Raw genomic sequence first — 20434 nt, forward strand, 5'->3', positions numbered from 1 at the left:
TGCCCATTTTGCAGCAAATCCACCCGCTGGGAGGGACGCAGAGTGGTGCTGGGGAGTTGTGTAGGGACACCAGCCTTCAAGAAGATCACTAAAGGGGCTGTAAGAGTTCGTCAGTGTGATCGGTCCTATTCTCCTTTACCTAATGTTTCCCAGAGGAAAGACCTCTGGTCTATACAGCATGTTTCCTCTGGATACAGAGCAGAGCAGGACTGGGTCTCCTTGTCATCCCTGCAGCGCCACAGGGAGGCCTTCCAAAAACCATCCTGGGGGTGTTTTTAGACACTGAATCCACACAGCAGGGCTGTGATGGATGAGGGTGGGGGGAACAGCTTTGCTCTCTGAGGAACAGCTGTGTATTTGCATGGGCAGCACAGGGATTTCTCTTTGCAACTTGTGCAAGGACCAGGGCATGACTTGTGTATGACTTTCACTGCCTCCTTGCACTTGTGCTTCAAATATTGGAGCCTGGGTAATTTGCACTGGTTCTGTGAAGATGGGGGAAGATTTGTGCTGTCACACAAACACTTGGCGCCTTTCTTCTGATGTAGAGCCTGCTGTGTTACCAAAAAATAATCCTCCTGTGTGAGGAGGGGCTTTCGGGGTGGCTGTTGTTCAAGGCTGTGCTTCCTCACATCATGACACCTACCCTGGGAACTGGGGCTGGCACGGCGCATTGCACAGCTGTGCATATGCAGAGGCAGTTGGGCAGAGGCTGCTTTTCAGAGCTCTGGCGTGCCAGCAGGGAAAGCACTGCAAAGTGCTGTGGTGAGCTTACAGCGAGTGAATCGAGTGAATCGCATGGGGAGGGATGGGGCATAGGAAAAGTGGGCTGGCTGGGAGCGTGAAACCCTTGAATAACACTGTATGTTTAGCATCTGAGAGCACTGCCACATCCTGTCTCCTAGCTTTAGCTAGATAAAGGCATTAGCTTCTAATTTGATTTTTGCTTCTAAACCCCTAGTTGTGGTGCGTGCTGTTTGCGGACAATAGCCCTTTGTTAGGCAGAAGGAGCTCTGCTGCGTGTTAGCCAGAAAAACTGTGAATCCACTCTTCATTTACCACCATCATTCCTCCCAGCCTGGCTTTACCAGCATCTGAAAAATTACTTTTCTTCTTCCTGAATGCATAATTGGTTATTTATACACAAACCGTAGAGCATTTACTTGGTATACCTGACCTAGAAAAAAGATTAGTCAAGAACTATCCTACCAGATGTGAGTGTCAGTCAACATATGATCTCCATATAATTTATAAGGTATTAAATTACAAAATAATGAATCTTTTCAGTTAGCGTTTTGGCACATGATGATAGTATTACATTTTATGTGAGAATATCGACTGCAGCTCTTGCCCCATAAAACTGCAAACAGAAATTTGTAAGCATTGGCACTCGTTTCACTTAGAAAAAGACAACCATTATGCTCGGATTACAGTCAAGCTATGTATGTACAGCCTGGAGGTTGTCCAGTCACACACAGTTCTTTCCCCCTCTCTTTTAACATTTCCTTAAGAAGGCTAGACAGTGGTTTCTAGGTTAGATGTTTTTTCCCCTGGCTTTAGCTAGAGGAAGGTCTGCGGAGCACAGAGCAGGTCTTCCAGGATCCTTGCAGACAAGATGTTGGCCCGGTGCTGAGCCTGGTTCTGCCCTGCTCAGCCCGGAGTGACCAGGTGAGAACAGCCTCATCCCACAGAGCTCCTAACCCCTGTGTGTGACGTGGGGATGCTGGCTTATTTGCAAGTGGGAAGCAGCAGCTTTAAAGCAAGGTTTGCAAGCTGACAGTTAAAGGTTGCTCATTGCGAGCAAGCCAGCCTGTAAACAAGTTTCTAGTCTTTGTAAAGCTGAAGAAAGAAGGCTTTTTATACCACGTACAAGAGCATGTACTCATGTATTTTTCTAACCAACAGGCTGAAGTGAATCTTCAGTACTGTAACCTCAGCTTTTTAGTGTATTCTTCTTTTTTTTCCTTCTCTCTCCCATCCCTGTGAGTACAGCACTCATCTCACCCAAAGCTATTTTCAAGTACCCATTAATGGCAGAGTATTGGGGCTGGGTGCCCCATCCCTCTCGCCCAGCTTGGGATGTCTCCCAGCCCTCAGAGGCAGTGCTGTGCCTGGAAAACCCTGCCTCTCGCCTCGCTCCGCGTTTTGATCTGAAGTTATGGAAACAGCTTCTCTGAAATGTATACATCTTATGGCAAGTGTTGAAACAGGCTCATCAGCCAAAGGAAATACGAAACTTTAAAAGTTTAAAATAGTTCAGGCCTGTATGGGAAGGAAAGGGGCATGGCACGGACTTTCACTTAGTGTATGGTTAAGTGACTGTGCTGAATTACAGGGCCATGCTGGTGGATTTAGGGAGGAGCATTGGGAGGAGGCAGGTGAGAGCAATGCTCATTAAAATCAGATGTTGGGGTCTTGTGCTTTCAGTGTAAGGGGATGAGCAGAGGTGTTCAGCAAATATTGATGCTTCTTAAAAGCTTCATTAAACACAACTCACTGCTTCTAGCTGTGGTAAACTTTTCCCAGCTCCTGACAAATTCATTGTAATTAATTTATTGTAACTGTGCCGTTGTCCTGCCACATCTATTTTATTCCACCAATGGGTTTGAATGCTTTTCACCATTTTCTCTGCTCTAAAGTGATGTTTAAGTTTGATATGCAGCAAAAAGCTCCTAAGCCAGTCTTGTGTGCAAGTTTCTACTGAATATGGCCATAACTCAAAGCTGAGGTGGAATAGTTTGGGTGCTGTAGTACTCTGCACATAATGAGCTAATCATACTTTTCTGCAGTAAGAGCCAACAGCCAGGGGCAGTAGACAAGTGGCAGCCATTTAGGGGTTAAATAGTGACCTCTAGGGTTTGTTTTAGGCTTGGTATGCTAGTTTGGGAAGATTTTTTTTTTTTTTAATTCATAGTGAATGTATTAATAAATACTCCGTTTATAGCATAACATTTTTCTTTGCTGCTGAATTCTTTTCACTCTTCAAAAAAACTGATTGCTTTAAGAAGTAATCATGCTTGTGTAGCTTGATATCTCATGAGACTTGATCTGAGGGAAGTAAGATAAATGGCTGAGTAGAAAACATCTGTTCAATTAATATTTTGTCTTTTTTGGCAATATAGCCCTAGAAGTAGCGTTACGGTGTACCGTGGAAAATGTAGATTACTGATCTAACAAGTAATAACTTCATACTTCTTCATGTTTACTTGGTTTCCTCATTTATGTGTCTTATGCTTAAGAATGAATTGGCCTGTTAAGGTCAGTACAGCTTGAAATGTGAAACAACAGCTGGAGAAATGAACCATGTAGTAAAATGCAACAACATACAGATAGTTAACTTTCCACATATTTATATAATCTATATCTGTAAAAGGAAATGCAGGCTATGCAATAAATTAATTGCAAAACAAGAAAACATTGCAACTAGGAAGAGTGTGACTTATTTTTACTTTTTTTTTGAGTTATTTTGAGACCTAGTTTAATTAGTTGATTTTGTAGCAAAAAAAAAAAAAAAGCAAACCAAGCAATCACAAGATCTTCTGTTAATTGGATGCACTGACATCAATTTTCTGTATCCAAACATGCTTTTTTGTGAGGTCAGTACTCCAAGGTTCTTCAGCCTTTCAGATGTATGTGATTTCCATGTAAGAGACTTGGCCTGGCAAGAACTCTGGGGTTTCAGGCCCTTTCCTTCAGCTGAATTTATGGGTTAAGTCCCATAATCTCCTGGGATGTAAAAACCCAGGTGCAACAGAGCAGTAATGTGCTCTTTAATTCTCCCTAGAGATGTCACTTAAAATAAATTACAAGACATGTTAATCTTACAAAAATGCAACTTATTTCAAAACTGCATCATTATTACTTTTTTTTATATCAAGTAACTGATCTGCTTACTTTCAAAACAATTATTTACATTCCAAGCCTTTCCATACAATAAACTTAATATGCAGATACCTAGTGAAGCCAGGATCTATATACTCTTGTAGTCAAGGAAAAGCCAAAAGCTTTTATTATGCCTTTTTTAAGCAAACATACATATTGTGTGAAGTTACTGAGTTAACATGTGATGATGCATTTCCAGAAGGCATGAAATATTGACAGATCTCTAAGAAAAAAATTGTTTCCCAGCAGGTGCTATGTTAACCACTAGGGGGAAAAAATGCCAAATGTTGGCATATTAGGTTAAAGAATCTGTTCTGTTCCTTTCTTAGCTGGTGCATTTGTCAGCCATCCATGCTCTCCGAAGAGGTCCACCAGGAGTTTTATGTAATGCTTGCCTGTCACATCTGGTGGGGCAATCCCAGTATAACAATTTGTCTACCTGTGTAGTTATCCCCAAGTAGCTTTTCTTCATTAACGCCATGCAAGAACCCATATGCTCTGAAAGAACTAGTTCACACATGGTGTTAATCAAAAAGTAATGGGGGATAACTCCATGTGTAAACATGGCACTAGAAATGGGATTCAGATGTTGGATCTCCCCCATTTGTAATAGCTTGGTCACTTATTTCATCCTGTGGTGCTGGTAGCGTAGTCTTTGTGAGGGGGGTCTCAGTCTTGAAAAGAGAATCCATTTTTATCTGGGTCTTTATGTTGAAAGATTTCTGGAAAGATTCTGATGTGAAGTAATAGATGAACGGGTCAAAGCAGCAGTTCATTGTTGCAATGCACAACGTGATTGGGTACATTGTCCTCGCAAACCTCTCCAAGGAGCAATTTGCTATTGCTTGGGACCGCACGAGGGCATACAAGAAGAGTATGGAATTGTAAGGCACAAAGCACACGACAAAAATGGCCACGTGCACAATGATCATTTTCAATACTCTCTCTTTGTTCGTCCCGATCTGAGACAAGGTGGCAGGTTTCCGGAGAGTCCTGAGAACTAAAGAAGAGCACGTAAGGTTGAGTAGCAAAGGAATTATGAATCCTACCACTTCAATAAATATAGTGATCTTAGACAAATAGGTTTTCCAGATACGTTTGGAAAAACCTTCAAAACAAGTTGTGCTGGAGTTGGAGATGTTGGTTGTGGAAAACAACGAAGCTGAAATCCCACCACTGAGGACCAATATCCAAACACCTGCACAGACTATGGCTGAGTTTCTTCTGGTCCTTATGGTACGAGACCGGAATGGATAGACGATAGCGAGGAAACGGTCAACGCTAATGCAAGTGAGAAACAGCATGCTACCGTAGATGTTGGTGAGAAATGCTGTACCAGAAATCTTGCACAGGCTATCTCCAAAAGGCCAGTGCCTGTTGAAATTGTAAAAGATCTTAAAAGGCAAAGTGAACACAAACAGCAGATCTGAAACTGCCAGGTTTGTCATGAAAATGGCAGTTTCGCTTCGCATTTTCATCCGGCAGCAGAAAACAAAGAGGGAGGCACAGTTGGTAATTAAACCAAGGATGAAGACCACACTGTACACAGCTCCATACAAGTTGTACTTGAAGGAATCATCTGTCAAACAGGTATGATTGTTGCTGTGGTTTCCCATGCCAAGTTTGTGATGTGCTTCCAAAGAACTTCAAAGTCTACTTCAGTGCCGTCCATAAAACAAGGCAGGGATCTCTTTTCTTCCTGAAGAAATGCATTCCAGGAAGGTTGCTGGACACCCTGCTACCATGTCTTCAGTGCAAGTCCTTTCATCCTAAAGAAGAAAGAAATAAAGCCGTCAGTTTTGCAACCTCCTATCATATAAATTGTCTGAGTGCACACACTCCTCCACATGAATGGGTGTGCAAACAAGACCAGTAATTAATTTACCAAGTACTCTTCATAAATTCCACCATAACTGGGATTTTTCAAAGCTGAACACAGCAGTTAAGACATGGCTTTTGCCTTGCTTCCCCCTTTGCTCTCTTGTCCTCCGATTGGAAGGAGAGTGGTAGCTAATTCCAGCTTTCCACTTGGAAAGGTTTTTCTTTAAAATTTGAGATGGAATTGGCCCCGTGTGCTTGGGCAGAAATTAAATCACAGACCCATGATATTGCCCAGTTGTGGAATTAGGTCTGAAATCTTCACCTAAGCTTGTGACAAGAGCTGAAGGAGCTGAAAGTTTTCATGTTTGTTTTGAAAAGTGCAGGAATTACACTTATGAATTTACAACTTAATGGAAAAACAATAAAAGCAATAAAATCATTGACAGATTGCTATTTTGTCTTTTTTTCTGCTTGAAAATAGGAACATTCTTATGTTTTCCGAAGTGAAAAATGTATTTCAGAAGTCTTTCTAAAATGCTTTCCAAATTTATGCTTGCCACTTTGAAAAATTTGTGTTTTTCACAGAAACTAAGTGTATCATTTCACTGATTTCACTGTTTTCACAGAATTTTCACAGAAACTACATGTATTGTTTACTGAAGGGATGGTTTTCAGATGTAAAATGATTTGCAAAATCAACTCTCTAAGTTGCACTGACAATTTTCTTATTTCCCCTCTTTGTCAAGTTTGAGAACTTGAAATTTGTAAAAATTCATGAACTATGCTCTTTTAAGACTTTGTCCAATTCAGTAAGCTCTAGGGAGGTATAGACTTAAAGTAAACAATGGTGTTTGTTTGAGATAAGTGCTTTATGAACAATAAGTGTTGTATGAACTGTCCTGGTGTTCTTGTATCAGCCTGTGAGCAGAAGCAAAGGGAGAGTCTCACCGACTGGGTTTGTGAGCTGGAAATGGGCATGGCAGTGGGACATTTTGGAGCTGTGCAGCAACGTTGGGTAACTTGGGCAGAGAACTTTGTCTCTTTAAACAAAGCAAACCAAATACAAAGTGAAGTTTGTAAATTCTTTTGTAGTTTGTAATCTAAGGAACATCTTAGTAACTACAACTGCAGAGTAATTTAGAGATGAAACCGCTGTGAAGAGTAGGATCTGTTCCAGAAAGTGCTTCTCTGACTACATGGTTACAACAGCAAACACGTAATTGAATGTGTTTGTGTTAGAGACTGAAACGGCAACACGTAAACAAACAAACTGGGGCAGAAAGCATGGAATGGAGACAACTTGAGATGCAAACTGATCAGAATCAAATGTTTTTCTCCTGGGAAAAACTCACGCTGACAATTCTTGTTACATTCTGGCAGTGAGTCTGCTGGTAAAATGTCAAGTGCTGAGGAAGACACAGCAGCCACGGCTTTGCTACGTGGAAAGTTCCCGTTCTGCTCACCTCTGGGAGAGCCCAGGCAGCAGCAGGCTCTCTGTGCGTGCCCCTGAAGGCAGCGCTGTCACCCAGATGGTTCTCTGCCCATCGCAGATCGGCTGGGTTTGAAGCAGAACAGGAAGGGAGGATCCCCAGATCTCACTCGTCAGATGATTTTTCACTTTTTTGACATTCGAAAAGATGTCTTGATACTATTGCGTGTATCCTGTCAGGGAGGTTTCTTGCCCTCTGCAGGGATAGTATCAGGTCTGGGGCATCAAAGCAGTGCTTTGAGCTGGTTTGCTGTCCTGGGTGGATCTGCTGTGTGTGCATCAGCTACCACAGATGACTGACACAAGCTCTTAACCCAAATTAGCGAGCTCCTCCTTGTCTTTTGCACTGCACGTTTGTGATAACGATATCCTGCATTAGCAAATATTCAGATCAGAAATAGATGCGCCCTTATCTGATTACTGTTGATTGTGTGGCAATGGCAAATGAGATCAAAGCCCAGGTTCGGGCTGTCTCTCGAGCAGCTGTGGGCAGATGATTCGTTATGTGTTGTACAGGGCTGGGGGTGGACAGTGTGGGAAAGGGCTGTGTGGGGGAGCAAAACGTTCCTTAGGCCTCTTTGGGCTCTTTTGCTCATCTGTGTTTTTCCCATTATATTCATGGGAGGTAGATGGAAACCCCACTTCCCAATCTGTGCACGTAGCTCAGGGTTTCGGTTATTCCTCAAAGCAAGACTTGACACAGCAGGCTTAAGACTTTGAAATTTCTACCTTTACTACTGCCATAAGTGGTCTTTGCCAGCAGTCTGACCCAGGTGCTTGTTATGCAGGAGGAAAGGTGCTTGATTATTGGATCCTTTTCCTGTTCTGTATCAGACAACTGCAGGGGCCAACATCAGTTTTTCTGGTGTATAAATCTGAGAACTGCCTCCCAGCAGTTGCCTAGCTAGGTTACAGTCTTGAAAATACAAGCCTGTGCTGTTCACCTATCTAACACGGAGGCGTTTAAACAGGGTGACAAGCTGCTTTCAGACTGAGGCATGTGCTTTAAATTCTGCAGCATCAGTCTGCAGATTTGGTTTGCTGGATGTAAGACTCGCTTTCCTTCTTTTCACTAAGGATTAAAGCAGCAGGATGCTCTTCATCTATATCACCTTCACTTCTGTTGCTTTGCTGGGGAAAAAAAGCCCAACAACCTAGCAATGCTTTTTTAAAATGTTAGTTCTCCCTAATCTTGTGAGATACAGGCTTTATAGGACCTGAAGCCAAAAACTGATAGATCAAAAGGTGGGAATATCATTTCTGGGGTGTTTTCAGTAGGTTTTGTCCTGAAATCTCTCTAGGTTATAGCAGGGCTTGTGTTTTGACAGACTCAGACCCTGACCTTGTAAATAAATATTTTCCTTGGGCCTAGCACGTGCTTTAAGCCTCGGCTCAACAAGAACTCCTTTCATGAAGGGGTTTTCACTTCCCTGTTACCCAGGAGGTACAACAACTGCACGATGTGCACTTTGCACCCACCACTGAGACTGTGAGATGGTTTTACTCCTGCAAACTATCTTGTCTTCAATATCTTGGTGTTTATTTCTCTCCTTCATTCCACTGTAATTATGCAGAAGGCCCCAAAAAGCTTTTGTTATTGTTGGGGCTTTGGTTTGTTGTTTTTTTTTTCTTGTTTGTTTGTTTTGAAGACTTTTGTTTAGATCATTCTGCATAAAGCTCTATGACTTGGATTCTTCCAGACAGTTGTAAGCACTACAGGGTAAGGTGAGATGTACTGTAACTGTTCAAATATAGGTTTTATAGACAGAAACATCTATTTTCTAGCTGTAAAAGTGAATGTTTTTGATAATCCTATGGCACTGCTAGTGGGCAATCATAAAACCAAAACGATCATTTGTAAAGGCTCACAGATACTCATTTGAAAACCACACAATGTGAAATCAAAGAAAGCAAAGCACCGATGGAGACGCAGCAACGCAGCCTCTCCCTGAGCCCAAACTGCTTTGCTGCTCCTGCAATATCTGTAACAACGGGATTTCAGCTCACCAAGTGTCTCTCTTCAGTAAGAGCTGGATTTTTCATGGGACACCAAGTCTGGGTTTGGCTGTTAAACTGACTGCTTTGAGCTCTCCATCTTCCCAAGCACCTCTTGCAGCCTGAAGGTAACCTGTGCATGTTTCCTCCCAGCAGGGTGGGAGCAGGAAGGGTTCGGTGATGGGAAGCGAAGCAGCTGCCTGGAAACAAAGCACCGCTGACTATCCGAAGGGATGGAAAGTAGGAGTGCTTTAATCCCTTTCATTTACTAATCCGAAGTGATGTAGCTGAGAACAGTAGGAAAGAAGCAGACAGAGGGGTGACTTTGAAGTCCAGCGAAGGTTTCTGTAGCTTCAAAGGGCCATTCTTCCCTGTGTTTTACCGCAGAGAATGCCTAGGCTGTGCAGGGCAGGAGGGGATGGTTGCTGGTGATTAGCATAAAAGGCAGCAGAAAGGCTCTTTATTCATGACTTTGACACTTATTGTGGCAGGGCCTGCAATGCCAGCGGTACCTCGATTCCCCAGGATTTGCCACCAGCGTAATGACATCTCTCACACCTGCTGGGAAGGTGATCCCACAAGTTACGCTTGGTTGTTTCAGCCCACCAGGTTTCACCGGCGGCTTTCCCAGTCTTGGGCAGAGGAAGAACGAACTGGAAAATTGTGGCAGCCCCTCCTGTCCTCCTGCCACCGCCCCGGTGGCTCTGGCTCTCTGGGAGCCTTCATGACCCCCTTCCCCTGCCTGGGAGCCAGGATGCGAGTTGTAGCAGGGCCCCGGTTTCATTCCTCTCAAAGATGGAGCTGGGAAGTGGAAACCTGAGCCTATCGGACCCAAACCTAATGGTGCCTCTTTTTTTTTTTTGTTAATTGGTCAGCACTGCCAGTTGTCTCCTAACTGTCCTTTGAGACCCACAAAGCATTTCCTGCTCATGGTGACTTCTCTGTGCTGTATCTGTTTTGTATTGAGCTAATTAAAATGTTTCCTTCTGAAGAGAATAGTGAACTGACTTACCCCATATTCAGACACTGATCCTCAGGGCATGACTCTCTTTTTGTTTTCACTGAGAATGTCTCTCTCCATTTACATCACCCCCTTAACCCTTGCAGTGCTTTGGCCTCAACATCCACGGCTGCTTTCAGAAGGCCTGGCCCGCAGCCCAGAAGCCGTGGAAATCACCCCAAACTTCCCAGCGAAGTCTGCGTTATCTTATTCCTGTAAGGGGGACACTTTTGCTTGCAAAGGACCCATCAGTCTGATGATGGAGGACTGTAGGAATGCTGCTCTTCTCACTCTCAAGTTTCTTTCTAAATAGAGATCACTTTATAATAGTATTGCTAGATTCAATAGAGAACGTGGTAACAAGATCTAGATGCAAATTAAAAAAAAAAAAAAATGATTGAGGAAAAGCATCATTGCACTGTTTGGCCCAATTCTTGAAGATTTACAGGTTGTTTTCGCTCAGGAGTAGAAACTGGTGATGGAGGTAGCTGTGCCTTTGATGTAGCCCTGTTTATTTACAAAGCATGTTTAAGAAGAAAAAAATAAGAGAGTCCTGTTTCCCTGAACCGCTTGGGAATCCAACAACAGAACTCGGTTTATTTGCTTACGCTTCCAAAACTCTTTCCAGCCAGCGTTCTGCCCAAAAAGCTTCCTTTCTTTGCCTTCTCTGACACAATTTCCAGTGGTTCCTTGGTGATTGCTTGGCTTTTGGGCTTCTTGTTGCCTTTACCCTGCTCCTCGCGAGGCGCCTGCAGCCGCATGAAGCCCTCCTTTCACCTGAGCATCGCTCCCACAGCCGTGGCTCCTTTTCAGTCCCTTTGCTGAAGCAGGAGAGCTGAACTTTCACCTCTGTTTATCCAAAAATTATAGGCTTTTTTTTTTTTCTTTGCATATATTAGCATCAACAAGCTTCCCTCCAGCTGCCAGCACCACAGCACAGATGCCTATTTCAGCTTTTGCAAGCTAAACCTCAGTACAGGGGAGGACAGCTGGTTTCCTTGTGGGTCCACATCCGTGGAAATTAGCAGGACAGAAGACAACCTGTATTTCGCTCCAGCGCTCAGGACCTTGAAGGATCTGTGCCCTGCATTCATTTACTGTCTGGAGTAGATAAAACAGGGCTTTGTTCTCTCTAAATGCTTTATTCTGGGTGCAGAGGGGAAGGTCTGAGTGCTCCCTTCTGACAGGAGTGTGGACGGGGTGTATGATGTGGGCAGCTGTAGTCTCATCTGGCCTTGGGAGCACTGGAGATGTGCCGTCCCACACCGTACCACCCTCCCCACCCCTCTGGGGAAAGCAGCAGGGCCTTGAAAAATATTCACTGGTGTGTAATGGGAGCACGTGTGGGGAAGCATAGCGTGCAGCTATGCTATTTTTCCGTAAGAGCTACAGGGTAACGCATTGCAGCAGGGTGTTAAAATCAACATAAAATGACTCCACAATGCAAAAACACCAAATCTCAGCCAGTGAGGGCAGTTCCTGAAGTTGCTTAGAAATTTTTTTTAGGGGAGTGATACTTTGGCATGATATAAGGCACCCTGCTCTCACTGGGGAATATAATTTCTCTTTCCCATGTAAAAGCAAATGCCTGCTGGGGAATAAGATGCTGTTATCTGTGGGCTCAAAAATGAAAATAGGAATAATATTTGATTAAAAAAAAAAAAAAAGAGCTTAATTTGTGGCTATCTATTTGTGGGCGTATATTAGGGACTTAAGATATTGTGACAGTGACATACAGAGAAAGCAACCTGCCATGTTGTTAGCACCCGCCTTTGTCTCAGGATTTAGGGACCGGTGAATGCCCCTCATTTTCATTTGCCAAGGTAAAGAGCCTGTGTTTTCTACAAAACCAAGCCAAACTGTTACAAATGGTTCAGAAAACTTTCCTTGCAGCTAGGGTCAGCTCAGGCTACTTTGGCTCCGATGCCATATGCATCTTTATCCCCTCTTATGGGACTGAGCTCAGAAGATGGTGCACTGTCTATTTTGGGGAATAAAGAGCTCCTCTTTTCAAGGAGAGAATTTGCCTTTTGTGAAAGGCAGTGAGCTCCCCTTCCCTGAGACTAAATCAGGTCCTTATTTATGGAGGAGGTGCAGCGTGTGAAGGAGCAGAGCTGCTGCACACACACTTGACCTGGAAAGACCTCCTGAGGAATGGATGCGAGCTCTGGGAGCCATCCTCACCCATCCAGCCCATGGCTTACCAGCCACCCAAATAGTCATTTGTGACTGTGGGCCATCAGATGGGCCAGCACATCATCCATGTACACAACAGTCAGATACCAGTAAATGGAAGCCCTGACACCACGGCTTTAGCTGGAGTTTGCTGCAGCCTGCCCAGATGCATCACAAACATTGCCATAGGTAGATGTGTGGCCCTGGAGAGACCGAACAGACTCTAGTTCATCGATTCAGCAAATCTTATGTGATTAATAAAATATCAATAGCAGTTTGAGGTTATCTTACATGCAGGCATTTACCATTCCTCCTGATGCGCCAGAAAACACAGCAGGGCCACTGCTGCCTGGGTGAGCAGGTCACGGGGCAGAGGAGCTCTGCACCCCTTTATGGGGCACCTGGGCAGCACCCAGCAGGGGCTTGAGCTCTGTCTGCTGCAAGCAACCGTGTCCCAAGTGCTAAAGCAGTGCCACAGGAACAGAGACCTCAGCTGGGACTTCCCAAATGGCTTTGCCATGAACCGCGCTCCTCAAGGAGCAACCTCCTCTCGCTCCATTCCCGTGCCAAGCACAGAAGTTACCTACCTTCCTATCCTGCTCCCTGTCCCCAGGATCTGGCTGAAGGTTTGGGTAAAATTGCCTTAATTCCTCCTCTCGTGCTCCAGCCGTGAGGTGACAGGCTGGAGGAGGGCAACCATCTTACAGCTGGGGGTGCGTCCTCTCTCCGGTGCGGGCTGCAGAGCTCGGGCGCAGCTAATGTTACCGCTGCTGTCGCTCGGAAAACTGGAAGGTGCAGTTTTTCACATTTTCTGTCTCATTGCAATACTCTGCAATGAAAGCGAGCGGGTAATCACGTTCAGGCATTGGTTCCGTTTGTCTCTCTGCGTACAAGCTCGGCTCCTCACTCCAGATTTTTATCAACTGACCTAGCCCCAGCCAAGCAGGAGTCTCATTTTTAGTCTCAGAGGATTAAAGTGAAATGCACGCTCAGCTTCCCCCACCCTTCCTCCCTCCCATGTTTTTCAGGACCTTCTTTCAAAATGAATAGGCTTTGAACCCCTGAAGTTGCAAGGTTAGTTTCCTGCCTGTTTTATTTTGGCTTTCAGAATGCTAGTAAGGGAAAGAAGATGAAAAACTGCTACGAGGGGGCAATATCCTTATCACCGACCTGTGAACTTTGCACTTCCCATCATCTTGGTTTTACTATTCTGTTCATATAGGGGAGCAGCGCTAAATCACACAGTTGTCTCCTCTCAAAGAAAGGTTAAAGACAATCATTTAAAAAAAAAATCTTTTCTTGCAAATTTTCTGCAGTGATTTTATACTGTGTTAAGTCTTATTTCTTCCAAATGGCTGCATCTTCAAATTGTTTTCAGTATGTTGTTCATCATTCATTTTGCTTCTGACAGCGTTAGTTTTATCTGCTTAGTGCTCTATAGGATTTTTTTTTTTTCCAGTGGAATTTTACTACTGAGATTAAAAGGAGTGCATTCTGGCCATAAATGGAAGTCAAAAAGATAAGCAAAATGCTACACTTCTGCAGTACAAAAATGCAACGTTTCCTAATTTTAATATAGCCTATAGAAAGCAGATCTCACAGTACATGAAGCAGAAGGCATGTATCACTGTAAAATCATTAAGTTTAAGCCGCATTTATTTATGTAGAACCCTTTCTTAAGCTCCTATTAAAGTGTTTTTACAATACTGACTTCAAGTACAAAAAAAAAAGCCCTCAGCCAGGCATATTTTTCACAAATCTGCAACAAACAACAGGGATGGAAAAGTCCTTAACGTGTCATCTGCAGCAACACAATGAGAATTATGATGTGAATTATGACGATTTCCACAGCAACAGTTGGGACAAGCAGCTTATCCAGTAACTACTTTCCAAAAAGTTGGAGAGATCATCTTTTTTCCCTTTAAACAGAAACATTCACCTCCTCCATCCAAATCACAGCACAGCTCAAGTAAGAGGAATGAGATCTGCCTGTGCAGAAAAAACACAGCTAATCTCCATTGAAATGCACAGCTCGAGCCCAGCCGCCTAGATTTATACCCCAGCTTTGTCTGAGCTGGCAGCTTTTAGGAAACGCTAAAATCATTTTTTTTTTCAGGGTTGACATGAAATCTTGGAGGCTTTTCTGCTGCGTTAGCGAAGAAGCAGGCACTTACCGGGGCAGAGCGGCCAGGGCTGAGATCACGCCCGTGGCACCGAGCCGCTCGGCGGATTTCGGACCGATTCCCCCCTGACAGCCCCCATTTATCCTTCTCTTGTGCACGGAGCCAACGCCGAGCTAGTCCCACACGGAAGATCTGCAGGCTCTCGCTCCTAAAAGTTTGCCGTTCATCTTTAAAGCGCAAAGCTCCCGGCAGCTCGCTCCGTTCCTTTGTTCGGGGAGGGAACAAAACTGCTGAAGGCTGCAGCCATCGTGTCTTGGGAAACGGGACGCAAGAATGGGCCCAATGTCTGTGCAGGGGCTGTGGGCAGGGGGAACCCTTGGGGGTCTCTGTAGGAAACGCTTTCCATTGGGCAGGGATGTATTATTGGAGCCAGAGCCCGCCCCGCGCCTGGCTCTGTGCTGGGTCCCTCTGGCTGGGTTCTCTCCCTCGTTGAGCATCGCTCGGCTCTGGGCGAGGGTGAGCGGCTCAGGGGCAGCTGGCGATGGGGAGCACCAAGGCTGGGGTGACAGCACCCGGACACAGCCCGCAGGAGTGCCCACGCCGGGCAAAAACTCTAAAAAGCTTGGCTTTTCCTTTGCGTGGCTGTTGTTTTTTGTCCTTCCGATTGAAAAACTAAAAGTGAGGAGGGGGTGGGAGACAGGGGGGCGTTGGGTAGCGCCGGGGAGCTGCAAAGCAAAGCCTTCTGTACAAACAGAAGAGCTTTCCAAATCTGTTTAGAAAGATTTTTTGTTTGCTTGCTTTTTGTTTGGGGAAAATTCTCAAAGGGGTTGCCTAGAGCTGCCTGGACTCTTTCTCCCCAGCAGTTTGCTCTGAAAGCCTGAAAGTTCCTGCTGGAAAACCTGTAAGCTCTCAGAAAATGTAGGGGCACAGCTCTAAACACTGCCTTCTGACTCCTGCCTGTGCAGCCTGCCCTGAGAGCTGCTGCTGCCTCTGGGTGAATTTGCCCTCCAGCAGAGCCCGTAGCTGCAAGCTGTGTTTTTATCTCTTACCTTTCATATCAGCCCTCCGGCTAGGACAGAGGATCTTCAGGCAGCGGGGAGGAGAAATGCAGCAGCCGGCTTATTTGTCTCAGCCTGTTTACGCCGTGCAGCAGCCAGTGCCCTTTTATTTCTTTTTCAGCCCTCTGCAGTTCCATAGGTTTGAAATCCTGAGTGTGCTTTCAAAGCCCAGCCTCCCACCTAATGTGTCTCGCTCGCATTGTGCTCGTCTGTCCTTTTCCTCCGCTCCTCTTGGCTGTTCCCACAGGCAGCCAAGGCCAGTAAACAACTCATTGTGGAGCTGGAACTAATGTTATTCCTTGGGCTGGTGGCTGATGCAGCGGGCTCTGTCTCGCTTCTGCAGCACGCCCAGCTGCCACCGGCTTTTATCCAGTCAATTCAAATAACTTCCTGAATATCTCATGTAACAGCCCCGCTCCAGTCTGCAAAACCTCATCCTCTGAGGGCTCGCAGTTTACATCGACTGTAAAACGCAAGTGTGGATTTAAATTGAAAACGCTGAAGGTGCAGATGTTTCCTATTCCTGCTGGTCAAAGGGCCATTTTTTCCCTTTTTCAGCTGGCACGTGAAGATGAGAGACAATCTGGGTAAATTGTAAAGGGACGGCCATCGCCACACATCACTGGTGCACAAGTGCAGGGATGGAAATAGGGGCTGGGGAGGGCTCGAGATGCAAAACCCACTGGTATGAGCAGTTGGTTCACGTGCTGTGGCTGGGCACGGAGCCAGCAGGATGCCCGTGGGCTGCCCACTGGCAGCAGGTAAAGCCTTCGCAGTCAGGAATTACCAACTTTCCTCCATCTTTCCCAAAATGTGTGACCAGCAATCAGCTTTTCTGGCTTGTGGGCATGCTCATGCTTTCATGGCAAGGCTGATTGCTTGGGTATAGTGCTGCAGCTTTTCAGCCCCTGGCACCATTCTTATGCAAGCGCGAATACCCTCGGTGGGGACTGATTAAACAACGAGTCTGCATTTCAAATCCCTCTGTTTGGGGAAAGAAGCATGGTTTGGATGGTTTGGGGCTGGGTGTGCTGCAAGCAGTGATGCAGAGTAGGGTGAGCACATTGGTACCTTTGTGGATGGATGTCTCATGGCTGAGCCTTCAGAGGTACCAGTCCCTGGGCAAACCCATTAGGGAGGCTTGCTGTAGTTCTGCTGAAGCTGGAAGAGGGCCAAATTACTCCTCGAAGAATAAATACAGGATAATTTTTTATTTATTTATTTTTTAAAAAACCTTCCGTGCTTCATTCAGTATTTGGCCAGAACGTAGCAATTATGCCAACTTTGATGCTTTTGGATTCGAACCAAGCAGCTGTACCTGTCTGGCATGTTTGCTTTCTCTCTAGATAAATTGGTTCAATTAAACACTCCTAACAAAAGTCTTCAGCTGTTGTGAACTTCAAGGGCTCTCAGGAACTCCTCCTTATAATGTTACCGCTAACTAAACAGGAGATTGGGGATGGTATTTTTGTCCTTCATGGAATTCATCATTCTAATCCACTGCGGTGGTTACAACCTGCTCTCCATGCAGGGTTACTACTGAATTCAAAGCATTTCTAGTGAACAGGGTTGTCAGTCACCTTGCTTTTTCTTTTTTTTTTTTTTCCTTAAAAAGGAGCATCTTGTTCTGCTAGCTATAACCAAAACTAGATGGTACGTAGTAGAACCTCTGGGATGGCCCATGATGCTACCCTTCAGCCCCCAGAGTTCATTTAAAAAATATATATATATTTTCCCCTATGGAACATAAAAAGTTTTTTGTATTAAAGAGAAAGAAAAGGTCCCCAGAGCGATATCTTCCTGGTCCCATCCACGGGACATTTCGCAAAGCAATGCACAACATGCTTTTGCCCTCTTGCCACACCAGTTTAAATAGGCCAAATGCTGTGCTATCAATGTGCTCTGTATATTTTTTTAAACGAATAAAGTACAAACATTTCCAGCAAAGTACCCTTAACATAGGTTTGTTTGCCAAACATGAAAAACGGAGGTGGCTGCCTCTCTTCTGGGTTACAGTTACAGGCGAGTGTTTTCTTTAAAATGGAAAAACAATGAGTAGACTTCGTGGCTCTTCATCTCCCCTCTCTGCACCACTCAGCTGCTGTCCCCACCCTGATCTCATGGTGTTCATCTTAGATTTGGGATAGGGTGAGACGTAGCAAGCTCTCCTTGTTAAAACATTGGCAGTACATCAATAATCTCTCGTTATTTTGGAAAACAAGGCAAACTGGACTGTTGTCTCATTGGAAACCATGGCTGCTGAGAAGGCATAACATGTTTAAGCACAAGTTTTACCCCTTGTTTGTAGTACTCTGATTTTCTGCTTGTTTAACTGATGTTTTTCTTCTCTTGTGTTTCTGGTTGCCTGTTGTGTTCCTGGTCTGGGGGCTGTTGGACTGGCATAGGAAATTCCTATTGATACGAGCCAGGCAGGAATACCTGAACTTAGGAAAAAATGTACCCAGAACAGTAGCATACTGCATTTCTGGACGATTAATGGTTAACTCTTATGCTGTCAAACAATTTCAGTCAATCGATGCTTTATTGTGCCCAGACTCCTACTTCAGGGCACTTACAAGCTCTCAGAGGAGCCAAAGAGCAGAAACTAAATCAAAATTGCATTTTAAAGGCCACTGGAATATATATGATATAGACATTAGCTTTTCCCCTTCCTCCCCTGTTCATTGGCAAGACTTATTTCCTTTCTTTGCTTTCTTACAGCTGCAGACTTAATTTGTCATTTGGTAGCTAAATATTGCAGGGCTTTAGTTCATCTGGGTCCGGCAGCACATCCCAGATGATGGGAGGCACTGGGGAGCCCTCCCTGCTGGAGAAAAGCCTGTGCCCAACCTGCTGTTAAGCTGCAGTGGTTAAAACGGACCATCCATGGGTGGCTTCCCAGCATCAGAGCAGCACAGGGACCCAGCTTAGTGAAACAGGTAACCGCATGTTGCCATAATATCTGCCCTTGGAGCTTTCAAAGTGATGTATTGAAAAACGTTGCCCGTGTGCATTGCGTCCTTATGATGTCCTGTATCATTTCCTCAGCCTGCGAGGCTCACAGCTTCCTAAGGTCTCAGGCTTTTCAAGCAGCAGCCTTAGGACAGCAGCTCCTGCGGAATGAGGTTAATGCTGGGGTGACCCCAAAGGAAACATTTGGATGATTTAAAAAAAAAAGGTTCAACTCCGTTTGAACAGAGAATTTCATTCAGATGTTCTCCAGGAAAATTAAGGAAAAAATTAGTAACACTGATATTTTCCTGGGAAAAAAATGTCACTTTACAGAAACCACAATCTCTGCTGGAATAGACTTTGAAGGAAAATTCCTGAGCAGATGTAGCAGAACCCATCAGGAGCTCACTAACGCTGCAGTGTTCACTAACGCTTAATGGTTTGTCAGTGTTTCCACTTGAAATACTTTTTGAAGAGTTTTATAAAAAGGCTATAAAAATTGTTTTGGAATCAAATGAAAACGCAAAGCCTCATCCTGTCTATTTGTTTTTAAATGTGCATATAGAAGGGCATTTAAAAATCATTTTAAATGCTGCAGATAGGTGACAAAAAAAAAAAAAAAAAAGCAAGTGTGCACTTGAATCAGTATCTGTGCAACTTTAAGAAGCCTTCATTTGTAAACCCTGTTTTGTTAACTTGCCTGCACTCAGAGCTCCATTACTTCCCTCTCCAGCAGGGCTTTTTGCTAATAAGGACAGCATATTTCTTTTCCAGCTGTTTATTGAAGTCAAAGCCCTTTGGGGCAGGGGGCAGGTGCTGCTGGTGCCAGCGCAGCGGCTGAACGCCCAGCAAGCCCCCAGCGCTGCCAGAGCTGGCAGGCTCCTGGTGAACCCGGCCTCCTCACACCCAGGTTTCCTCCATCCACTGAAGTGCTGGATTAACTGATTAATCCGTGATTTATTTCCCTCGGTTTTAGACCCATCAAATAGCAGCTATTTTCCTTCATGAGTCCTGAGGGCCTGCCTTTATTAAGTGCAATTAACTTGAAGGGAAGGCATTAGAATATGAGCTGCTGAAATGTGTTTCACTGAGCAAAAAGTAAAACAGAAATCCATACTGTTTGCTTGGTCAAACAGAAACCTCCTGCGGCACCAAGTCCCTGAACCTGAATATCCCTCCAAACCAGGCTTTTTTTCCTAAACCTCTGCTTTTCGTTGCCATGCAGCATCATCAATAAGCCAGGAGTGTCAGTCTTTTGGACGGTGTCCTCACCATGCCTCGAGGCACGCCTCTCTTTGCTTTCCATGTTTCACAGTAACTTAACCAGGCTCTTCCAAGTGTGTCTCGGTAGCTTCAGAGTCTTTAATTTTCCTTGTCAACAGGTTCTTTCTGCGGCCTCCCTACTCGTTAGTCATTCTTCCCCATAACATGAAGCAATTTCCAGTTGTGCATGACCAAATCTAGCCCATTATGTCTCACTTCAGAAACTGCATCCAGGACAGGTTTAGCGCACAAAAGATGCTTCAGGCAAGAACAAAATGCCTGATTGTTCCCTCCTCCAGAACTAGTTCAGAAACTGTCCCGATTTGGGGTGGGATCTGCGTTCACCAACTCTCTTTACCCAGTTCAAAGGGACCGGCTTTCAGTTTTGCATGCTTCAGGATCCCGGCGTTAATAAACAGGAGGTAATGTATACCCTTGTTTTGACAAGAGGCACCGGCGATGCCGAAATCTTATCCCCTGGAAAAGGAGCAGGTGGTTTCCAGCAAAGCTGCTCGGCTGCCGGCGCGAGCCCCTGCCAGCACCCGCTGGGAGCAGCCGGTTTTTGGGGCTGTGCCGCGGTGGGGACGCTGCAGAGCATCTAGCTGAGCCAGCAGGGGACAGCGGGGGATACCGGGGGATATTTGGGTTCAGCAACACGAGCCCAAAGGACACGAGA

The 20434-nt window shown here is 45.0% G+C and overlaps 1 protein-coding gene across 4 annotated transcripts; it reads right to left on the bottom strand.

Moving 5' to 3' along the window:
- Positions 1–3428: 3428 nt before the first annotated feature.
- Positions 3429–16274, bottom strand: LPAR4 (lysophosphatidic acid receptor 4). 4 transcript variants are annotated; one of them, XM_038184481.2, is made up of 3 exons: positions 15535–16274; positions 12950–13191; positions 3429–5651 (listed from the first exon to the last, which is right to left on the bottom strand). In XM_038184481.2, exon 3 carries the CDS (start codon positions 5496–5498, stop codon positions 4452–4454), a length of 1047 nt encoding a protein of 348 aa, XP_038040409.1. In that variant the 5' UTR covers positions 5499–5651; positions 12950–13191; positions 15535–16274; the 3' UTR covers positions 3429–4451. The 4 variants fall into 4 exon arrangements, with proteins under 4 accessions (XP_038040409.1, XP_038040410.1, XP_038040411.1 ...); XM_038184482.2 differs by lacking the exon at positions 15535–16274 and adding an exon at positions 14537–15430; XM_038184483.2 differs by lacking the exon at positions 12950–13191.
- Between the last annotated feature and the right edge of the window lie 4160 nt (positions 16275–20434).

The sequence above is a fragment of the Anas platyrhynchos genome, chromosome 10, assembly GCF_047663525.1.
Source record: "Anas platyrhynchos isolate ZD024472 breed Pekin duck chromosome 10, IASCAAS_PekinDuck_T2T, whole genome shotgun sequence".
Lineage (NCBI taxonomy): Eukaryota > Metazoa > Chordata > Aves > Anseriformes > Anatidae > Anas > Anas platyrhynchos.

Coding starts and splice junctions, on each gene's coding strand:
- LPAR4 (XM_038184483.2), bottom strand. CDS start 5,498: ATGGGAAACCACAGCAACAATCATACCTGTTTGACAGATGATTCCTTC.